This window comes from Pseudorca crassidens, chromosome 2, assembly GCF_039906515.1.
Source record: "Pseudorca crassidens isolate mPseCra1 chromosome 2, mPseCra1.hap1, whole genome shotgun sequence".
Classification (NCBI taxonomy): Eukaryota; Metazoa; Chordata; class Mammalia; order Artiodactyla; family Delphinidae; genus Pseudorca; species Pseudorca crassidens.
The window spans coordinates 151,780,503-151,801,528 of NC_090297.1; the positions used below are offsets into that span (position 1 = coordinate 151,780,503).

Sequence of the window (21,026 nt, forward strand, 5' to 3'; positions counted from 1 at the left end):
ATAGAACACCAGAGATCCGACCGATGCTCCCTTTTTACATGTGGAGAAACTGAGGCTCAGAGAGTGAAAGCATTTGGCCAAGAGTGCTCAGTGAAGTGTGAAGGCTGCCCGTCTGACTCAGGTCTGGCGGCTTCCCACCTTGCCACATACAGTTGTACCTTCACAGGTTCAGAGCTTCACCCACCCTGGTATGGGGCCAGGTGCACAAGCACACAGATGTATGCACTGCTGTCTCCCATCTCACAAGACTTGGGACTCAGGCTGATGTCTTCTCCCACTCTGACCCCTTGGACGATCTGCAGGAGATGTGTAGCTTGGGGAATGAGAGGCAGCAGCTACCTGAATGAAGCCACTGACACTGTCCCTCTTCATGACAGCTGCTCACCCTTCTTTTGACCGAAAAAGGTGAGGCACTGAGTGGCCCACCCAGGGCCCAGCAAAGCTCGTACCTCTAGAATTACAGGCTCTTGGAATTGTATAGAACACCAGGGCCTCTCTAGGGCAGCACTCCCACACCTGCCAGCCTCCCAGTGCAGAGCCAAGAGCACAATCCTCTGAACTTTCTTGCCTGCTTAGCTTTATTTCCTCACTGTTTGCAGGAAGGGTTGGAGTCAGTGTCATTTCCAGCTCAACAGACTGGGGCTCCATAACCTTAAGTAGGCAGGCCCCCCAATCATCTCCTACCCTGTTCAATAAGACAGCCATATATGGCTATTTACATTGAACATAAAACTAAATTAAATGTCACACTAGCCGCATTTCAATTGCTGGATAGTCACATGTGGCTGGTGGCCACTGCACTGGACAGAACAGATATAGGACATGTCCATCGTCGCAGAAGTTCCACTGCGCAGAGCTGGATTCTGCACAGCAATCAGGACAGGAAGCTTGTGGTTGAGAGGTTCCTGAATAGGTGAAAGGGTCAACGTGGGGAAATAGGCACTTTTCTGGGTGGTGCAGTGAGAGCTCTCCCACGCGGCCAGGTGACTAGTGAGGTCCCCATTGGCACACCCACCCCCAAAAAGCATCCCCCAAAGTCCCCTCGCCATCGGAAAAGGCCTCTTCCCACGGAGTCTCTTCCAGGAGTCCAGGGATTGGGGGCAGGAAGCTGGCGGACAGGTGGTCTAGCCTAAGCTGACCTCTTGGGAGCAGCGGAATCTCCACACTCCAGGACGCAGTGGGGGGCGGGAAGAGGCTTCCCCCGGCCCTGCCCCGGGTTACACAGGGAGAGCGGCCCCAGCCGAGGTGGGAAGGAGGAGGCCACTTCGCTGCCACGGAAGCCGGGGGAGTGAACCGGGGGCTACCGGGCCTGAGACCCGGGTGGGGGCGGGCCCACCCGGGCGGGCCCACCCACCCCGGCCCCACCCGGGCCCCGCCCCCTGCGTCACGGCCTCTCCGGGGGCGTCACCCCGCCAGGCTCTCCAGGTAACTGTGGCCGCAGCCGCCCGCGGTGGCAGGCAGCGCACCCCCACCGGCCAGCGGGCCGGGGCGGGGTGGGGTGGGAGCGTTCCTGCGGCCCCCGCCCCGCGGCCCGTGATGTCACAATCGCGGCGGGCCCCGGCATTCCCGGGTCGGCTTCGGCTTCGGGCGCCCGGCTGCGAGGCGGCGATTGAAGCGGGCCGCTGGCTCCTGAGTCATGGACTTCCCCTGGCCCCTCCTCTACCACTCCCACTCCCGCGCCGGGCCCCCCCGCGGGGGCTAGCGTCCGCGCGGCGGCTCCGAGGGGGTGGGGCTGCAGGGAATGGCTGTGCCCCCTTCGGCTCCCCTGCCGTGCTCGCCCTTTTACCTGAGGAGGCAGGCGCCTTGCCCGCAGTGCTCATGGGGCATGGAGGAGAAGGCTGCGGCCGGCGCGGGCTACCGGGAACCGCCGGGCCCCCCGAGGGCCGCCGCCGTCCCGTGCTTCGGCATATCCGTGGACCAGGACGACATCCTCCCCGGCGCCCTGCGCCTCATCCGGGAGCTGCGGCCACATTGGAAGCCCCAGCAAGTTCGGACCAAGGTAGCAGAGCGGGCGCGGGGCAGGGGATGGGGCCCCGCCGGGGCTGGAACGGGGATGCGTGGACGTGTGTTCGTGCATCCTTCCGGGTGTCGGTCCCAGGGGTGCGCGGCTGCTGCCCAGAAGAGGGCTGAAATGGTGGTTTGCGTATGTATTTCTTTCTCCATCTATTTTGGTCCCTAAGCAAAGCTAGGCTCCCGCCTCCCTCGGCCCTCCACACACACCCCTCCTCCTGGGGCTCTCGGGCACGCGGGAGATCCACCTGCCCACTGTCAGCACGTTGTGCGTGCGGGCCCCACCCCCTGTCGGTGTGCGCCGGTGCCCCTCGCTGCCCAGAAGCAAGTAGCCATCCGGCTCTGAAACCTGCGGAGGCAGGAACTTTTAAGGGCACCCCCCACACTCACACACCCCATAGTGGGAGCAAAGCCTCCGGGCTCCGAGCTGTTCCTGCTGGTCCCAGGAGCCACCCTGAGGAATTCCAGCTAGCCCCGAGCCCTGAGCTGCGTGGAAAGCCTCACCATCGCCCCTAGCTCTGCCTCAGCTCCCCCTACACAGGGCACCTCCTCGCTCTGATGGGCACATTGGCAGGGACACAGACGTGGGCAGAGGCTCCCCCTGAGGAGCCTCAGGCTGACTTCCCAGCAGACCTGCCTCCTCTGTAAAGAGTCTTCAGCTGTCCCATTCCCTCTGGGAGCTGCCTGTGGAGGATGCTGCCCTGAGTGGGCACCTGCAGCTTATGCTGGAGTGGTAGGAACTCCATGCTGGTGGGCCTTCTGGGTGGGGAAAGGTGCGGTTCAGGACCATGTGTGAAGGTTGACAGACCCCTTTTGGGGGAGGGGTGAGTGGGTAACATTTTCAAAATAAAAGACAACTTTAGTGTAAAACCATCAGGGCACCAAGCAGGCCTGAGGTTAATTCCAGCACTGGCCTAACATGATGTCTTCCAGTCCCTCCCCTCTCTGGTCCTCAGTTTCCCCACCTTTTATTACTCCGAATGTCCCTAAGGCCCCTTCCAGCTCTCTCACACCGTGCCCCATAAATTCCATGGTTCATTCCTCCTTGTCACCCTACCCAGAGAACCTTCCCAGGATCTACTGTCTCTGTCTCTTCTGGCCCTAAGGAGCTCTGACCCCCTGGCCCTGGGGTGGGTGCCAACCTCAGTGCCCTCCTTTACCCCTGCCGGTGCGTGGGGCGAGAGGGACCGCAAGGAGCCCTCTGCCTGGCAGGTGGTGAGAGGCAAGTTGGGTCAGGCTGTACACGTCCTAGGTGACTCCCCTCCGTCTGCCGCATCCTGGTCCATGGAGGTTTCTTTCAGGGCCCGATGGGAGAGTGAAAAGTGGAGGGGGGAGGTAAGTTGTGTGAAAATTCCTCCACCGCCAAATCCCATCCACTAGAGGCAGACCCAGGAGAAGCATGCCTGGGCTGAGCCCAAGCTGCCATTTTTTTCTTGAACTCTCTGGTCTACCTCAAGCATTGGGAGAGGGTGGAGGGTTAGAAGCAGTGCTGAGCTCTTTACTAAGTGAGAGGGCTAAAGGACGGGGGTTCTGTGCAATTGTGCTCAGCATTCAAACGAGCACCCTGTGCTGGAGCTGGGTCACCACGAGGCAAGAGCAGAGTCCCTGCCCCACACATCCCTCTCCCCCATGCCAGCGCTTCACTGATGGCATTACCAACAAGCTGGTGGCCTGCTACGTGGAGGAGGACATGCAGGACTGTGTGCTGGTCCGGGTGTACGGGGAGCGGACAGAGCTGCTGGTGGACCGGGAGAATGAGGTCAGGAACTTCCAGCTGCTGCGAGCACATGGCTGCGCCCCCAAACTCTACTGCACCTTCCAGAATGGGCTGTGCTACGAGTACATGAGGGGCATGGCCCTGGGGCCAGAGCACATCCGTGAGCCCCGGCTCTTCAGGTGAGGAGGGTGCCCAGTGTATCATTCATCTCCATGATTCCACAGGCCTTGGGCTTTGAAATCGTTGGGCAGCTTCCCTGGTGGAGTGGCGTTCATGAAAGAGACTCTTAAGATCTGTGAACTCCCTGAAATTGCATGAAAAATGTGTGTGTGTTTACGTGCCTTGCTCTGCAGAGAGGAGCTATAGTTCTGTGTAGATTTTCAGTGGGGTCTGCTAAAAGGATGTGTTCTTGGGGAGGCAAGTGAGAATTTTGGTGAACATGGGACCAAAGGGGGATCTGCTTCCCGGCCCATGCCTCAGTCCTCCACCCATCCCAAGTCTGACCTGGAAACATCTTGGAGCCTTGGAAGTGAAATCCCCAGAGTGCTCAGGGTTTCCTATGCCTCCCCTCCTGCCGAGGGCTCAGGCATTCCTGGAAAATGGGCCTTATCCAGGGTGAGTGTGGTTGTACCAACCCAGACAGATGCCTCCCCATCCCAGTCTGAGCTCCTTCTGGGCTTCCTGACAAGGTAGGAGCCCAGGTTTAGGGAACCGCTGAGGCTTCCTTCCAGAGGCTCACAAGGACCCATGGCCCCCAGGGAGCTGCTCCTATTAAATGCCTGGATGTGTAGGACCCAGGAACTGGACTTAACCTTTAAGCCCTGTAGATGCCACTGTTGGGGGTCTGGAAGGGGGAGAACCAAAGAAGAGCCCATATTATGCTCTCCTCTGACCATGCTGAGCAAGGATGTCCAGCAGGATCCTTCTTCCTCCCCACAATGCCACGCCCATGTGCAGGGCCCTCAGACCGTAGTGGCGCTTGAGGCAAACTGAAATTTACCCCTGACACCGGGAACAACAGCATGGGGGTCTGCTTGAGACCCTTGGGATCTGTCCTGTCCCACCTAAGGGGAAGGAGCCTTTCAGATCTTGAAGGGAAACAGGAAAGCCCAGGCAGGGAGTAGACCAAGAAGCTTCTTAGCCGTCACCTGCTACCCAGCTGACCTCAAGCTGGTGCGCCTGGCCCTATTTGCAGGGAACCCCTAGCAGGCCCTCTAGGGACTTAGAAGAAGGAAATCTGAGAGCACTGCCTCCCGGGCTGGTTGAGCCTCAGGATATTCACGTGGAGTTGTATGTTGTAGCCATGTGTGTGTGTGTGTGTATCTGGGGTGGGGGTGGGGGACATGCAGCCCTGTGCGAGGGTCTTCTCAGGCTCCAGGTGGTAGTTCAAAATGCACCCAGCTAGAGATGTGAGGTCAGAGCGGGGCCGGGGGAACTGTCCTGACTTCTCCCACAGTACCCCCCCCAGCTCTCCCTCAGTCTTATGCAAAAAAGCTCAGATATTGTCAGGTCCTCACCACTCCCAGTCTCCCGCCACCTCTGGGAATCTGATGCTGTCACTCATTCTTTCACGGAAACAATTACCATTGTCAGGAAGATTGAAGATGGATTTAGGTTTGATAATAAGAAGAACTTTACATTTGGGGGAGAGCCAGAAAGTGGGATAAGTACGGGAGGTAGACCCTTCCTTGATGATTTTCCCAGGATAGACCATTATCCTTCTGGGATGAAGGTGGATCACTGAGGGAAAGGCAGGGAGGAAGAGGACCCTCACCTCCCAACCTCCGCCTCCTGCGAGGCTTTGCAGCACAAAAACGCTGACTGTTGAGGTTACTTTCATTGCTATTCCAGACAACAGCCCTATTGATATTCAAGGAAACACTCTGTTTAGGCTCTTTTCGGAATCTTCCTTTGGGTAGGGGAACCCCGGGTCTCAGGGGCTGCTCCCCTGCCTTGCCCAAGCCCTGGCGGGCTCCCTCCTGCCCCAGGGCCTCTCGCCTCTGAAAGCACAGCCTTCATCTCTCACCCACTCGGTCGCTGCCACGCCCCCTGCCCCCTCCACCCTCTAGGAGGTGGGAGCCTTGGGGGCTTCTGGAGGAGCCCCTAGTCTGCCCTGCTATCCTGTTGGGCGGTGGCTGTCCCTTCCAAGGACCTGGCCAGGGGAGGGGGTGCCCCTGGAACAGCTTCAACAAGGTTTCAGACAGCCAGTGCCTTTGTTGTCTTTCCCAGTGATTATTATTCGAGCAACAGGCAGAGGCGAAGGAAGCTTGAATGCTGGAGGCTTGGCAGCTGAGGGGGGGGTGGGGCTCCAGAAGGGAGAGCAGGCAGAGGACTGCGGGAGCCCAGCTGGGACACAGGGCCTCAGACGCTGGGGTCCTTATCAAGGCCTTCCCTCTCTGCCCAGTCAGTCCTCTATCCACCCCCGCCCTCTCCCAGCAACTTTCCCCAGCTCTGCTTTCTCCTCTCCCCACCGCCCCCTCCTTCTCTCCCGGGACCTTGGATAATGTCCGCAGGAGAACTTGAAAATAGAACGCTGGTTTGTTTTGCGTCCTTGGCACCCAGCCGCCAGCATCAACTCCCTGCCGCAGAGGAAGGGGCTGCCCTGGGCCAGCCTGCTTCCCTCCCCACCTTGGCCAGACTGATAAGAGACAAGCGTTTCTTCCCTGCGTGGCATTACCACCCCCTGATTCCTTGGTGCCCTGCATTTACCTCCCCCTGAGGGCGTGGGTCTGAGTCCAAGGGGGCGGGGCTGGGGTGGGGGGTGGGAGGGGTTCCGCCCCCCTCCCCAGGTGACCCCTCTGTCCTCAGGGGTTGCTGTAGGCACTCAACCTTGAGGTGGGGCAGGGTCACTGACCCGTGGCCAACGGCCCACTGCTTTGCCCTTTCACTCCCTGAAGCTCCCCCGGCTCTGGTTCTGGAAGGGGAGCTGCTGAGCTGAAGGCCTTATCTCATTTTCACGCCTTCTGCTGAGACCTTCCTTCTGCAGGACCAAGAGCTCCTAACAGATTTGTAATAGCCTACACTTGGCCCCAGTGGACCTTGCAGGGCCATTTCTTTATGCTCAGGAGTGGCTGAGCTGGGGAGGGCCTGCCCCAAACTCATACTCTACTCTTCCTGTTTTCTGCTGTAGGCTAATTGCCTTAGAAATGGCAAAGATTCACACCATCCACGCCAACGGCAGCCTGCCCAAGCCCATCCTCTGGCACAAGATGCACAATTACTTCACCCTCGTGAAGAACGAGATCAACCCCAGGTACAAAGATCTGAGAGGGTTCAAGGCTACCACTGTCTCTGCTGCCTTAATATGACCTCCCTTCCCCAGCCCGCCCTGACAGAAGGTTTAGTGGCTTCAGTCCTGATTCCTGAGCCTCTGTCTCCAAGCAGAGTTGGGCTGATTGACGAAATCTCAGGAACTTGTTTCTGCAGTTTTATACCTATGAGCTTCTTTCTTTTTTTTTTTTAGAATTTTTAAAATTTATTTATTTTACATCTTTATTGGAGTATAATTGCTTTACAATGGTGTGTTAGTTTCTGCTTTACAACAAAGTGAATCAGTTATACATATACATATGTTCCCATATCTCTTCCCTCTTGCGTCTCCCTCCCTCCCACCCTCTCTATCTATGTGCTTATTTCTCCTTCAGTTTTCTGGTTGTGGCGGGGAATAGGGTCAGCATCTCCTCATTTCACCTGAAGGATACTGAGCTCAGAGACTAAGCTTTGCCCAGTGTCACAGGACTAGTCAGAGGCAGGGCTTCTGTTTCCACACAGGGCCCTTTCTACCTGAGCTGGCTTCTGAGCAATGAGAAGGGAGGGACCGACCTTCTTGCGAATGGGGTGGGGCTGAGTTCAGAGTCAGTCAGAAGAACTCAGCTCATCAGCTGACAAGCCCTTGGACTTCAAGATTCCTGCTACTTGCCTGGGCACCTCTTGTCCCCACATGGCTCTGGGGCCCCGGTTCCTCACCTTGTTCAAACTGACAGCTCGCTGCTTTCTCACTGCTCTTCCCGGGGAGGGGCGCACCCTACCCATCCTGACATTGCCTTTCCCCAGGTAAGACGCAGTTCCCTGGACCTATCCTTATGCTCTCACCGGCAACCTGAGAGTCCTTCTGGCCTTCAGATGCCTGACTCCCCAGCATACCCTTGAGTGCTGAGAAAAGGATGGTGGCATGGAGAAAAGATTGAGGTCATCATACCTGCCCCCTGCAAAAAAGACCATAGTGGGTCTCTGATCCCTCCATGTTCCCCACTGGGGCTGAACATCACTCTTCTCCAAATGTTCGTGGGAGCAGGGCACAGAAGAGGTTTGGAGGAAGGGTATCTCCTTCTCCCTCTAAGATGGTAATAATTAACCATCCCGATCGTGTGTCTCTGTCACATGCATGCACACATGACTTTATCTAGATCCTCCCTGTCAGAGATTATTAAGCACCGCTTTGGGACTACTTGTCTAGGACGTTCAGATGGCACTGACCTTCTATGTCAGATGGCTCTGGGACAAGGACTGCTTTCCCCCTTAGGACTAGAACAGCACATGGAGAGCAAGACCCTCTGATCATCCAGCCCACCACTTTCGTTTGACAGATGGAAAAACTGAGCCCCAGAGGAAGGATGGGACTTGCCCAAGGTTATACTGATATGTGGCAATTCAAGGACTAGAGTCCAGGCCTAATGCTCGGGCATGACCCTTGTTACTGCAGCTTCTTCTGACTGTACTGTCACTGTGTAGCCTCGGGGGGTGACCTTGTTAGGAGGGGAGTGTGCCCTGAGGAAGAGCTGGCCAACTTCCTTTTCTCTTGTCTCACCTTTGACCTTAGGCAAATCAGTTTGCTTAAATTGAGCCTCTTGAGGGGATGATGCCTGCCCTAAACTGTCTAACCTGCCACAAGCAGGGCAGCGATGAGCAATCGCTCGGATGGGGTGAAGCACTTGAGCTCCAGTCGTTGCCTAATAACCCTGATTTAGTCAGTCCTTCATTTCACAAACACTGATTGATTGGGATTTAAAACAACAAAAAGCTTGAAGGTGACGGGCCCTGCCCTCAAGGAGCTTAGAAACCGTCCGTGTAAATAGGACCTGGCTCTGCAGTGTGTGTGATGTATGCAGGGGTGGGAGCGCCAGGGAAAGTCTTCTTGGCATAGGTGAAAAGGGAGGCCTCCGGCTGGAGGAGACAGCACGAGCACAGCTTGCTTGTGGATGCTGAGTAGGTGAGGGCCTGGCTGGAGCAGATCTTTTTCTTTTTTTTTTTAATTTTTTTTTAAGATGTTGGGGGTAGGAGTTTATTAATTAATTGATTTTTTTTTTTTTTGCTGTGTTGGGTCTTCATTTCTGTGCGAGGGCTTTTCTCTAGTTGTGGCAAGCGGAGGCCACTTTTCATCGCAGTGCGCAGGCCTCTCACTATCGCGGCCTCTCGTTGCAGAGCGCAGGCTCCAGACGCGCAGGCTCAGTAGTTGTGGCTCACGGGCCCAGTTGCTCCGCAGCATGTGGGATCCTCCCAGACCAGGGCTCGAACCTGTGTCCCCTGCATCAGCAGGCAAATTCTCAACCACTGCGCCACCAGGGAAGCCCTGGAGCAGATCTTCAGGAGGGATTGGGGATGGGTCGTGGGAGATGGGGCTGCAGAGGTGAGTTGGAGCTAGACTGTGAGGGAACTTCAGTGCCAGGTTAAGGAGCCCAGATTAATTTATCAGGCAGTGGAGAGTCAGTGTGAAGGTGTTGGAGCCAGGGGTTCATTGTAAAGGGCAGATTTGGGTGGGAGCTGGGGGCTTCGAGGCAGGGAGGCCAGCTGGGAGAGTCTTGTAATTCAGTGGGCAACATCTAGGACTAGGGTTCCCAAACTGGAGCATGAGATACCCCTGGGTGCTTGCTAAGTACAGATTCCGAGCCTAACCCTGGAGATTGATTGGGCGGTCTTGCATTAGACCCTAGGAATCTGCCTTTTGACCGGCTCTCCAGGTGATTCTTAGGCAGGTGATCAAGGAACCATGCTCTGAGGAACGTTGCCCTAGGGAAGCTTCATGGAGGGATGGAGAATAGGGGGATGAGTCAGGTCTTGTGGAAACAGATTTGATAGTCTTGGTGTTGGGTGGGACATGGGGGAACCCAGCGTGGCTGGGGAAGGTGGGGTTGATAACTGCTTAAGGTTAGGCATCAAGAGGAGCTTTGGATGGGTTGATTGGTATGAGGGCAAAGGTGATGAGTCAGGGGCTTCCCTGGTGGCGCAGTGGTTGAGAGTCCGCCTGCCGATGCAAGGGACACAGGTTCGTGCCCTGGTCCGGCAGGATCCCACATGCCGCAGAGCGGCTGGGCCCGTGAGCCATGGCTGCTGAGCCTGCGCGTCCGGAGCCTGTGCTCCGCAAAGGGAGAGGCCACAACAGTGAGAGGCCCGCGTACCGCAAAAAAAAAAAAAAAAAAAAAAAACGTGATGAGTCAGTAAGTTTGAACACTTAGAAAGTCCTTTCCCTGTGGGGAGAAGATACTTCCTCCCCCTCCCCCACCCGGATCCTGAATGCTGAGTGGACACTTGCCAGGCAGCAGTCCCTTCAGGGGAACCCCCAGGCTTCCCTGAGGAGGGCCCCCAGCCCCTTCACCCCCTCCTACTCCTCTGAGGGACAGAGCTGTTCTGCCTGGGATGTGGAAGTTTCTGTGATGCAGTGGTGGGTATACTCTGCCATCCCCACAGCCTTGAGAGAGTCGAGTGATGTCAGGGCTGAAGGTAGCAAAGCTGGTGACGTTTCAAGCGCTCAGGGGAGGGAAGCAGGGCTGCACAGGGAGGTAGAAGGCCTGGACTGTTCGCACAGTAAGCAGCTGTGTGGCCTTGGGGTGGGTAGGGTAGGGGTCAGACAGAGGTCAGGGCCTGGGCAGCAGGCATCTTGGATGTCAAAGACATGTTTTTCAGGCTAAGACCTGGGCAAACCAAAGGAAGCCTCCTAATTCTTATCTTTGGATGGTCTCTGTCCAAGGGGGAAAAAAAAGAATCTTAAAGGAAAAGGTAGCTTCTTAAGAAGAGCCCAGATTAAAATGTATCTTTTGCAGACCTGTCAACACAGATAAATTCCAGTGAGGGTGAGGGGAGGCCTCCCCCATCCCACCCCTAATAGACCCCTAGACTCAGAGTGGCCTGTGCAGAGCCCCTGAGGGGCACTGAGGCCCCCTCAGTTCAGAGGCTCAGCTTGATTTTGGATCCTTGGATAGGCTGAGGACTGCTTTCCTTAGGTGAGGGTGTAGAGTATCCAGCTGTGTAAGACGCATCTGGAGGCGGGAGGAAGTCTCTGCCCTCCCCTGAGCCTCAGATGCCCCATGGAGTTAGACGGGAGACCTGAGACCCCCTTTAGCGTTGACCTTCTCAGAGCCTGGAGGGAGCCTGCGGCTCATCCGTGTCCAGGGGAACATGGGGATGCCTTAGTCGCTGACTACTCTTCCCTGTATTCTGGCTTCTGGGCTGCGTGAGGGGCAATGGGGCGTCCTGGGGGAGGGTCAGAGAGGACGTGTCTCATTCACATCCTCCTGCGTGTACCCTCACTGCCCTGGACAAGAAAGCAAACAGGAGTCATGTGAATGGAGATAAAACCCCGGAACCGCCAATGGGTGGAGGGGAGGAGGCTAGGGTTTTAAGGGTTCTGCTAACTATTTGGTTTTTCAGTATACACAGAACTGTGCTTCCTGGGAGCAAAGTTCAGAGCATCGGAGCACAGTGCACCCTCACCAACTTCCCCATGACCTCTGAGAACATCATTGACTGACCTGTTCATTCATTCCTCAACATGTACTTTTAGCAAAAATGCCTGCCGTGGGCCACAGGATGGGGTGGGCTGAGGGACAGGTGGCCTTCATGCATCTTTGTTCCTACACAAGCAGGGGGCCGGGGCAGGGAAACACACCCATAGTTCAAGGGGGAAGAGGTGAGTTATTGAGCCACAGCAGAGCAAGTGCTTTTCAATTGAAAGGCCCTCGTATCCCCTTGGCCTTGTAGGAGTGGGCCCAAGAAGCAATTTTTTTTGCTTTCTTCTGTAGACCTGAGTGGTCTTGCTGTGCGATGGGAAGCTAGTCTATATGATCTCTAGTCCTTTCCAACCATGACGCCAGCCACCAGAGCAGGAGGGAGACTCACAGCAACGTCCCTCTGTCTCCTCTAGAGGGTGTCATTGCTGCCGCCACTCCCAGGGCACTGCCATTCTTCCACTGGAGGAGCTCTGGGGTCTTATTTTAGAGAGCTTCACCTCCCCCTAGGAATTGTTTCGAGCATCCCAAGAGCAGGTCTGTTTGCATCCCTCCCCTGCTGCCCTTGTTCTTTCTGGAATAATTGAGTTTGGGCATTCACTCTCCCTCCCCTGACACCTCCTCGTGCCCCCATCCTTATTTCCCTCTCCCTTTCACGAAGTATCAGGACACTGTCCGGTCAGGGACTTTTACGCTTTGCAAAATGCTTTTATGCCCATGTTTTAATCAGCTTCTTAGAATAACCACAGGAAGTCAGAAGGACAGGAAAGGTGAGTGCCATTTTACAAGTGACAAAAGTGGGGGTCTGAAAGGTCAGCCGTTTGTCCAAGGTCCCTCTGCAATAAGAGGTAGTGATGGGGCCAGAGCCCAGGGCTTTTGAGACCAAGCATGTGCCTGTCTGCTATCAGCCCTCCCTCCACCGGCCACCTTTCTTGCCACTGTCCAGCCTTTCTGCAGATGTCCCTAAGGTCGAGGTGTTGGAACGGGAGCTGGCCTGGCTGAAGGAGCACCTGCCTCAGTTGGACTCCCCTGTGGTGTTTTGCCACAATGACCTGCTCTGCAAGAACATCATCTACGACAGCACCAAAGGTACAGCTTCTCTGGCCCTGGCCAGGCAGCAGCAGGGCTCGGGCTGCTTGATCAGCTGGCGTTGGGGTCCTACTCCTCAGCCTGGTACTTGGACAAGCAAAGTGAGACCTTCTGGTGTAGGTCTCAAGTTAATTTGTAGGAGAGAAATGAAAAAGAAACGAATTCCTACTTAGAAAAATCTTTGCCAAGAAAGAACTCAAAATCATGGTTTGTGGAGCCATTCCCCTGACAACGAGGACGTCTTGGCTGCCCTGTGCCTTCCCTGTGTTCCTGATGATAGCTTCACCCCCATGGAGTACTTGGCTTTATTTTCTGGTCCTCAGCCATGCTGAGGACAAATGTCTTTAGTTGGGGAGAGTCTGAGGACCCAGCTCTGTGAGAGGGACAGCCGGAGCTGGGGAAAGGGCAGACAGACAGATGGAAAGATGGAAGGAAGCAACTTAGAAGAAAGTTGCCACTGAGAAGTTGGGTGAGGCTGGGTTGCTGCAGAGGCCAGTGAGAGTCAGTGGGTGCATTCCTGAGGTCTGTGAAAGCTTGACCAAGCCCTATATCCAGATCTGGGGCCAACCCTCACTGCCTTTCCTCTACCTCACAGGTCATGTACGGTTCATTGACTATGAATATGCCGGCTATAACTACCAAGCTTTTGACATTGGCAACCATTTCAATGAGTTTGCAGGTGAGAAGGGCATTACTCTTTGGCCTATATCCTCCTTGTGATGGAGGGCCAGGTCCAGGGGAAGGGTTGGAGGGGGTTCTGTGCATGGGGAATGGAGGCTGGACACCCCTGTCCTCAAGATATCACAGCTTGAGGGAGGGGCCAGTTACAGCCTGCCTTGAGAAAGCACCAGGTCTCATGGGCAGGGGGGTGGGGTGGGGGGCCGGGGCAGACCCACATGCACAGAGCAAGCCCCTGCTGGCCCATGTGGCACTTTGGTACAGATTAGGGAAACGTGCCCTCTGTAGGATCCCTGAGGACATTCGGCTTGGCATGTGAATTCTAAAGAGACCCCGTCCTTCCTCTGGGCAGACACCGCCCACGCCAGCTGGCCCAGCTCAGCTTGATGTCAGCCTCCACTCACCCCCTGTCCAAGCTCCTTTATGCCCAGTCAACCCGTGCAGTCATACATAGGGGCCCTGCAGGCAGATAAGGGGCAGAACGAGTTGCAAGTAGCTATTTGCCTGGTGACCTGATGAGATTAATCATGGTGCAACTAGTTAACAGTGTGCACTTGGCAACTTGACTCCCCTACTTCACATCCTGGCTTCATTGCTTACTAGCTGCATGACGCTTGGGGCAGGTTACGTACCTTCTCTGTGCCTCTGTAAAATGGAGATGATAATAGTGCCTACTTCATAGTATTGATATGCGATACACACACACCAGTGTGGCACATACTAAGCTCCACGTTGGTATTTGCTGCTGATGTCAGGCAGGGGAGCTTTTCTGCCTCCGAGAGAGGCTGCAGCAGCCATGGAACAGGTTGGATTTGGGGTGTGTCCTGGAAGAGGTTGGATTTGGGGTGTGTCCTGGCATATGCCATCCTTCCATAAAGGTAGGTGTGTACAATAGAATCATTTGTGTAAAGGAAGCAGGGCAAGTTTTTCCAGCTCGAGGACTTAATTGTTAAACAATTCGATGGGGCTAAAGAGGCAACTGGTGGATGGAGGTGGACACTGGGGCTGGAGGGACATCCCCAGGCTAGCAGTGCGGGGTGCTCAGCGTGATGTGGCCAGTCCGTATGGCTTAGGATAGGTGAGGCATGCCCAGGCCAACTGTAGAGCCGGCACCTGGGCCAGCCTGAGGCACTCCCCAGGCCAATACAGGCCAATCCTGCCCCTTCTGGAACCCCAGGTGACCAGGGCTGTCAAGCACTGCTTGTACCTGACGGTATGACTCCCCAGGGTGGCCACCAGCTGCATCTAGGCACCCAAGGGACAGATGGGGCCTCAGCTGGGCAGAGCAGCTGAGCTGTGGGGTGTGGCCTGGAGCAGAGGCTGGCACCCGCACGGCACTGGGCCTGTGATTGCTCAGCTGACAGACCCACTGGCCTTTCCAAAAGGGATAATTTTTAAGCATTTTGAGTCCTTCTCGCCCAGCGCTTGGAGCAAAGTCCAGCTGGAATTTCTCCAAGGGGGCAGACTGCATCCTGCTTCCAAGTTGAGAATGAAGGAGGAGGAACCTAGCATGGGGGGAGGAGGAGGGCAGTAGAGGAGAGAGGCATCTCCTGTGTTCTCAGGAGCAGGGAGACCCAGTGCTGGGAGCTAAGAACCAGCCTCTAGTAACTGGCTGTGTGGCCTTGAACAGCTTTCTTCTACCTGGGCCTTAGTGTCTACATCTGTGCCAGGACGTTCTTCTCCAGCCATACTCTTGGCGGCCCAGAAGTCTGAGTGTGTTTCTCCAGGGATATAAGGGAAGCTTGGGAAAGATAGGAAGAAAAGAAGAGGGAGGAAGAGACCAGACAAGATGGCCCAGTCCTGGTCCTGTCTTTAATAAACTGTTTCTTTCTGTACCAGCTCTGAATCTAGGCTCTCTGCCATCATGCCCAAGATGTGGCTGGTGCGTACTGGGCTGGCAGTCTGAGGACTCAAGGAAGGGTGGGACTAGAGGGAGTCCAGGCCATTTAGCTTAGGGGTTCCAAGCCTGGCTGTGTTTCCGAATCACCTGGAGAGTTGGACATGGGTGGGTGCCTGGCAATCTGTATTTTCGCCAAGCACTCCAGGCAATGTTTTTAGGTTAACCAGCTCAACACTGGTTCAGGAAGCAGTATTTGAGGTGCATTACGTCCAGCCCTTGCTTTACAAATGAGATTTTGGCCAGTGAAAGGAAAGGGCTTGCCCGAAGTTAACTGGAGGTTAGCGTCAGATCTAAGACAGCTAGGCTCCCGATTCGGGGCTCTGACCCAGCGCCTCCAGTGTGCCGTGGTTTTGTGTAGGGCTCAGGGATACAGTGGTGCTGTCTTAGGGCTTCCCCATCACTTCCAGGACTGTGCCTTGCCCCTCAACGAGTCTGCCTGTCTCTGTGCTTTCCTCCAGCTCAGCCCACTGAAAGCAGTGCCCCCAGCTGGGATGGGGGTCGACCCTCCACACATTAGAGTTTGGTGGTCAAAGAAGCTGCATTCTTTGCACAGCCCCACAGGACACAGGAGATGGAGGTTTTGAGGGGATCAGGGAACACCTACTGAGCTGGAGGAGACCCCCAGGTGGGCCCGTCTCCCAGCAACTTCTGTGCGGCTGCCTCCCCATCAGGTGTGAATGAGGTCGATTACTGCTGGTACCCAGCGCGGGAGACCCAGCTGCAGTGGCTGCGCTACTACCTGCAGGCACAGAAGGGGATGGCTGTGACCCCCAGGGAGGTGGAGAGGCTCTATGTGCAAGTCAACAAGTTTGCCCTGGTGAGTGCTTGTGACTGGAAGGGGTGGGGGAAGGAGAGCTGGGAGGAGGGACTCAGGGCCCACCCCCAGCTCCTACCTTCTCACAGCCTTGTGGTGGAGGAGGAAGCAGAGCCCAGGGTCAGGGGTGAGGTCCTGGGGGAGTCCCATCATATGCTCCTGAACCCCAACCTAGAGGGGGACTCTGGGAAGAGCCATCTTGGGCATCCTCTTAATACTGACACCCTATTCCCTGCTTTCCTCCCATTCCATCAAGTCCAGGTTCTCTCCTTCCTAGAGAACTACTTCCAAGAAAGAGCCCAGCTTCCTATTTTAGCAGTTCTCTCATTTGGACAAGTTCTTTCTAGTGTCTAACCTTAGCCTTTCATGCCACAGTTAAATACATCCCTTAAGTTTTGTGTTGGTTTTTCTTTTTTTTCATCTTTGGAGAAGATAGAGAATGTCAGTTCTAATCCTCCTTGTTAACTGTCTCCACTGACTCACTCAGAACTCTGTGTAAGCCTTTCCCATCAGGCTCTTTCTTCTCAAATTACTGTGCTGTCAGTTCTTGATTTTGAGTGCTAATTATCCAAGGTACATGGTTCATGCCAGGTCTCCACGGAATGCACCAAGGGGATTGCTAACTAGTCTTACTAATGTCAGCCATGCATAAGCGAGAAGACAAGTCAGCTGCCCTGAATTTCACAATATATCAGAGAACTTAAATAAAATCTTTAATTACCTGTAATTTTAAATTGCCTATTCTATTTTCCTCATTGGTATAAAACTGATTCTTATCAGGTTCTTCCTTTTTTAAAAAAAATTTATTGAAGCATATGATTTACAATGTTATGTTAATTTCTGCTGTACAACCAAGTGATTCTTTTTCAGGTTCTTCCTCTTAACTGTTCCACCTATGCCTTCATCTTGCTAAATTTTTAGTAACCATTCCCACTTGCTAATTGATCTCTGCCCCTTTTAAGTCGTGAAAAGGGAATAAAATGGGGGGAGGTGCTATTGAGCCAACCCTAGAGTGAGCAGGACTTGGGGTGGGGCAGGAGAGCCACAGGAGTGGGAGCCCTGGCCGGGGGTCGCTGGAGCAGCAGGAACCACGGCGCTCTAGCTTCTTGAGCCTAGGGTGGTCTGGGCCCTGGGGGGGTTCTGGCTCTGGGGAGGCAGTTGAACCCTTGGTCAGCAGCCCGGCTCATGTCTACACTCACTGTCTGACCTCACCCACCTTGCGATAGAAGAGAGGGTAAGGGGTGAAAGAAGTCCCTTTAGAGGTCTTCCAGTGACTGGACCTCTCTGATGCCCATGTGGCCAGGGCACTGCAGACGGGGTGCCACCCCCTCCACTGGCAAGCAGGCCTGAGCTCTGCCTTAGGGATTTCTCTTGTCCTGGATACCTTGGGCTTGAAGATTCTCCTGGGTAGGGGAGCGGCCAGGGCTGGAGTTCAGGTTTGGCTTAGGCTGGGGAACAAGCTGAGAGTCTGCTTAAGCCTGAGGGCAGTAGAACCTACTCTGCTTGCCTTTTTCTAGGAGTGGAGTCCCCAGATACCATCCAGTGACTTGACCTCTAGAATATCCCCCACCTGTGCTGGGGAAACCCCACTGTGTCTCTGCCAGCGTCTTAGTTCTGTGTCTTCCACAGTGCCTGTGTCCCTCCAGCTATGGGGGTCCATGACAGGTTTGGGGGGCTCACTACACTGATCTTCTCTGATGTGTTTTCAGGCGTCTCACTTCTTCTGGGCACTCTGGGCCCTCATCCAGAGCCAGTTCTCCACCATCGACTTTAATTTCCTCAGGTGAGTGCAGGGAGCAAGTTGAAAGTCAGTGGCGGGGTGGGGGGTGCATGGAGGAAAGGAAGAGCCTTGAACCCAGTACGTGGGGGTAAAGGACACCCCAAAGAGAATGTCCAGGTCCATTCCTCTGCCCTGCTCACCATCCCCATTCCAGCCAGCCCATGCGAGGCGGGTCACTGCTCCAGGGATGCCTGGGGAAGCACGTGTGCCCAGAATCCCTCTCTGGAAGTGGTCAGAAACCCTTGCACCCCGCCTCCTGATTCCTCTTTCCCTATTATAGCCTGCTATCTGCTTCACTGCCCGGCTCTTCTGCCAGGGCTCTTCCCCACAGAGCCCGGTGCTGAAGGGAATTGCTGGAAATTAGTCTGAAAGATCACGAGTCCAAACCCCATTTTACAGCAGAGGGGCCAGAGTTCCAGAGGGGTGGGTGACCGGCTGAGGTCCCTTGGTGGTTCAGCTGACTGTGCTGCCTCCCTGCATGGGGTATCAGACCCAACTGCTCCTTTAGTGGCCCCTAGTGATATACTAGGGACTGTACCGAGACTGTACTTGAGTATTGACTACTTAGAAGCTGGGCACTTGCTGTGTGGGGGAGATAAGAGTCCAGTTTTACAGAACGAAAAAGTCCTGGAGATCTGTTGCTCAACAAGGTGAACGTACTGACCACACTGAGCTGTAAAGACCCAACAGACAAACCAATATGTTTGGGGAGGGGTTGCTCCAGTCTAATCTAAGAAGAAAAATAAAATTATAGTGGAAGTGAAAACAAAACAAAACAAAAAACCCCAGCCTGGGCTAGGGTCCATTTGCCCAGACCTAGATGGGCTGAGCTGGTGAGAAACTTTCCTCATGGTGTGAGTGCCCCCAGCAGGGCTCACCTGGCTGCCCTTCTCACCCTCAGTTCCCTTTCCTGTCTTCTGGCAGGTATGCAGTGATCCGATTCAACCAGTATTTCAAGGTGAAACCTCAAGTGTCGGCCTTGGAGATGCCAAAGTGACCAGCGTTCCCATCCCTCCCCTCCCATCTGCCTGGCCAGACCTGTTCTCCAGGGCTCCATTCTGCTCTGGGGTCTTCACCTTTGGACAAGGTGGGCGAGGGGACAGGTGGCTGTCCCAGGAGAAGGCTCTGCCCGTCGCCAGCCCCCAGTGATGCTTCTGGTGACCATTCTTGGTTGGAGGGGCTGATAGGCCCCAGCTCTGGGGGTCCTCTTCACCTTGCCAGACTGGGTGGTGGGGAGTGCCTGCAGCCTGCCAGGGCTCAGACCGCAACCGCCCTGGAAAGGCTGGCATTCCCAGCCCCGGGCCATCCTGGCATCTGGGCTGCCTTAGACGTGTCTTTGACCTTCCTGGCTTGGGGAAGGGGGAAGGTGGGAGGGCTCCTTTCTACCTCCAGGGCCCTGAGCCTCCAGCCTGTTTCCCCCTGCATGCCCCATGTGGGAGGTGCTGAGCCCAAACCAGCATCCTGCCAACTCTGACAGATGGATGTACATATCTTGTGGGGGGGGGGTCTAGAATTGGGTTTGATGGCTCCCCCAGCAGCCGCCTCATCTGAGATTACTCCCTTTCTCCAAACCATATCCAATCAAATAACCCCGTCCCAAACCTCAGCCTGACGACGTGTGCTCTCCTCCAGTGCCCTTTCTGCTCCAGGCTTGTGTTCTGTACCTCTGCCTCCTGCTGGGAGGGAAGGCAAGGGAATGGGCCACCAAAGCCTGGCTCTGCTTCATGCTGTGGCTTGGCCAGAGGGGACAGAGCCAGGAGTGGGGTGGCTGGACCATAGCCAGCAGGCTCCTGCCTTGTTCCCTCCCTTGCCCTCCTCACTTCCAAGGAACAGTCTCTCCATGTCCACCTTCTGTCCTGAAGTTGACCCACGGTCTCCACACTGGGGAATGACTAGTGGGAGTCTGAGGGCAGGGGCCAGGGACCACCGGGGCTTGCCAGCCTGCAGGAGCCTGGGTGGGGTCGGTCGTGAAGGTGCTGAAGGAGCTGTTGCCCCGACTCTCAATGGCCTCCACCTCCTTTCTGCCCTCACAACCTCTTAGGCCTTTCTGGCTCTGGCCTATAAAATTTTTCATTTGTAAATTATCATGGTTTTCTGCATTAAAACGGCCATTTATGGACCACTCTGTGTCTGAGTGCCACTGGTAGGATTTGACTCAGATGGTGTGACTAGTTCTCCTGCGGTGGGGGGTGGCAGGGCACTCCAGTCCCTCTTCTCTGGGGTCCGTTTGGGCTGCACACTTTGCACCACACCCTCCATTTACCTGGCTCACAAGGCCTGGGGTCCTGATTTGGGGTAGACCTGGGCAGAGCTGGTGGTCTCACAGCTCCTCTGCTTTTGACCATCTTAGAATAAGTTGACCCTGAGAGGACACAGCCTCGAGGGAACTAGACCGTGGATTCCAAGAACTTGGCCTATCCAGGTGATGGACCAGTAAGACTCCAAATCCAAGTGCTCAGGACTTCTTCCTTTGTCCTCACTGGCCCCAAGTAGTTGAGTTGAGCAGAAGGTTGCTGTGCCTGAGAGCAGGCAAGGGTGATTTCCGGACCCAATATGTCACTTTCTCAGAAAGCCAGAGGGAGGGAGAACGGAAGCTCCAAGGTGAGTGGGGCACCCTCCCAGCTTCCCAGGCTGCACTCCCAGGGCCCCCAGAAGGCGCCTGGTTCCCTTATTGGTAGCAACCGCAGCAGCAGCAGGTGCCTTCCAGGTGGACTCTGCCTGTTTGGCTTTTGCCTACAAAAGTACCAGCGTGCCATGGCAGCCGCTGGAGCTGAGCCGGCACTGGCAGCTGGGGCCTTGTTCAAGGTCATGGTGATCCAGGGTGGCCAGGCCCCTGACGAGTAGCAGTATCGCATCTAGGAAGGGTGCTAGTGGAGGACACGGCTGAAAGATCTGCCCCGGCATAGGGAGGGTGCCAGGGCTGGGCAGGTAGGGCCTCTGAAGGTCATCTGTGGGGTCAGGTGGTCATGCGCACCACCTTCCTGAGGACTGGCAGTGCCCACGCTCCTTGTTCCTCTCAGATCCACCTCTGGAGCTGAGGGCAGAAAACCACTGTGAAGGCAGCTTCGTTTCCAGCCTCCTGGGGCCTTGATGTCACAGCACTGAGATGGTGGTACAGCGGTGAGCAGGGCCCCCCAGGTATCATCTTGTGCCCCTATAGCCCGGCCACCACCAGCACCAAAGGAATTAACCTGCAGGCACCATCCCACTACCGCCTTTAAGAAAGTATCCTCATTCCTCCAATTCTCCAGGGGAGTGGGCAGGTGGGGGCAGGGGAGTTTAGGCACACCCCTCCCGCACAAAGCCTGGAGGCCCAC

General features: G+C 55.5%; 1 protein-coding gene and 1 long non-coding RNA gene across 4 annotated transcripts; one reads left to right on the forward strand and one right to left on the reverse strand.

Annotated features, from left to right (window-relative positions):
* Positions 1-555: 555 nt before the first annotated feature.
* Positions 556-1,925, reverse strand: LOC137219958 (uncharacterized). Its single transcript, XR_010941330.1, has 2 exons — positions 1,787-1,925; positions 556-905 (listed from the first exon to the last, which is right to left on the reverse strand). It is a non-coding gene; the product is annotated as an uncharacterized lncRNA (long non-coding RNA).
* On the forward strand, positions 1,411-19,828 carry ETNK2 (ethanolamine kinase 2). 3 transcript variants are annotated; one of them, XM_067729337.1, is made up of 8 exons: positions 1,416-1,999; positions 3,647-3,906; positions 6,858-6,980; positions 12,395-12,537; positions 13,133-13,216; positions 15,787-15,932; positions 17,639-17,712; positions 18,634-19,828. In XM_067729337.1, exons 1-8 carry the CDS (start codon positions 1,742-1,744, stop codon positions 18,704-18,706), a joined length of 1,161 nt encoding a protein of 386 aa, XP_067585438.1. In that variant the 5' UTR covers positions 1,416-1,741; the 3' UTR covers positions 18,707-19,828. The 3 variants fall into 3 exon arrangements, with proteins under 3 accessions (XP_067585439.1, XP_067585440.1, XP_067585438.1); XM_067729338.1 differs by lacking the exon at positions 6,858-6,980 and having other exon boundaries at positions 1,411-1,999; XM_067729339.1 differs by lacking the exon at positions 15,787-15,932 and having other exon boundaries at positions 1,413-1,999.
* Positions 19,829-21,026: the final 1,198 nt, after the last annotated feature.

Excerpts from the sequence above, each read along its gene's own strand:
- ETNK2 (XM_067729337.1), top strand. The coding sequence starts at position 1,742 with ATGGCTGTGCCCCCTTCGGCTCCCCTGCCGTGCTCGCCCTTTTACCTG. Across the intron at positions 6,981-12,394 it reads AAGAACGAGATCAACCCCAG|CCTTTCTGCAGATGTCCCTA; the intron begins GTACAAAGATCT and ends GCCACTGTCCAG. Across the intron at positions 15,933-17,638 it reads AAGTCAACAAGTTTGCCCTG|GCGTCTCACTTCTTCTGGGC; the intron begins GTGAGTGCTTGT and ends ATGTGTTTTCAG.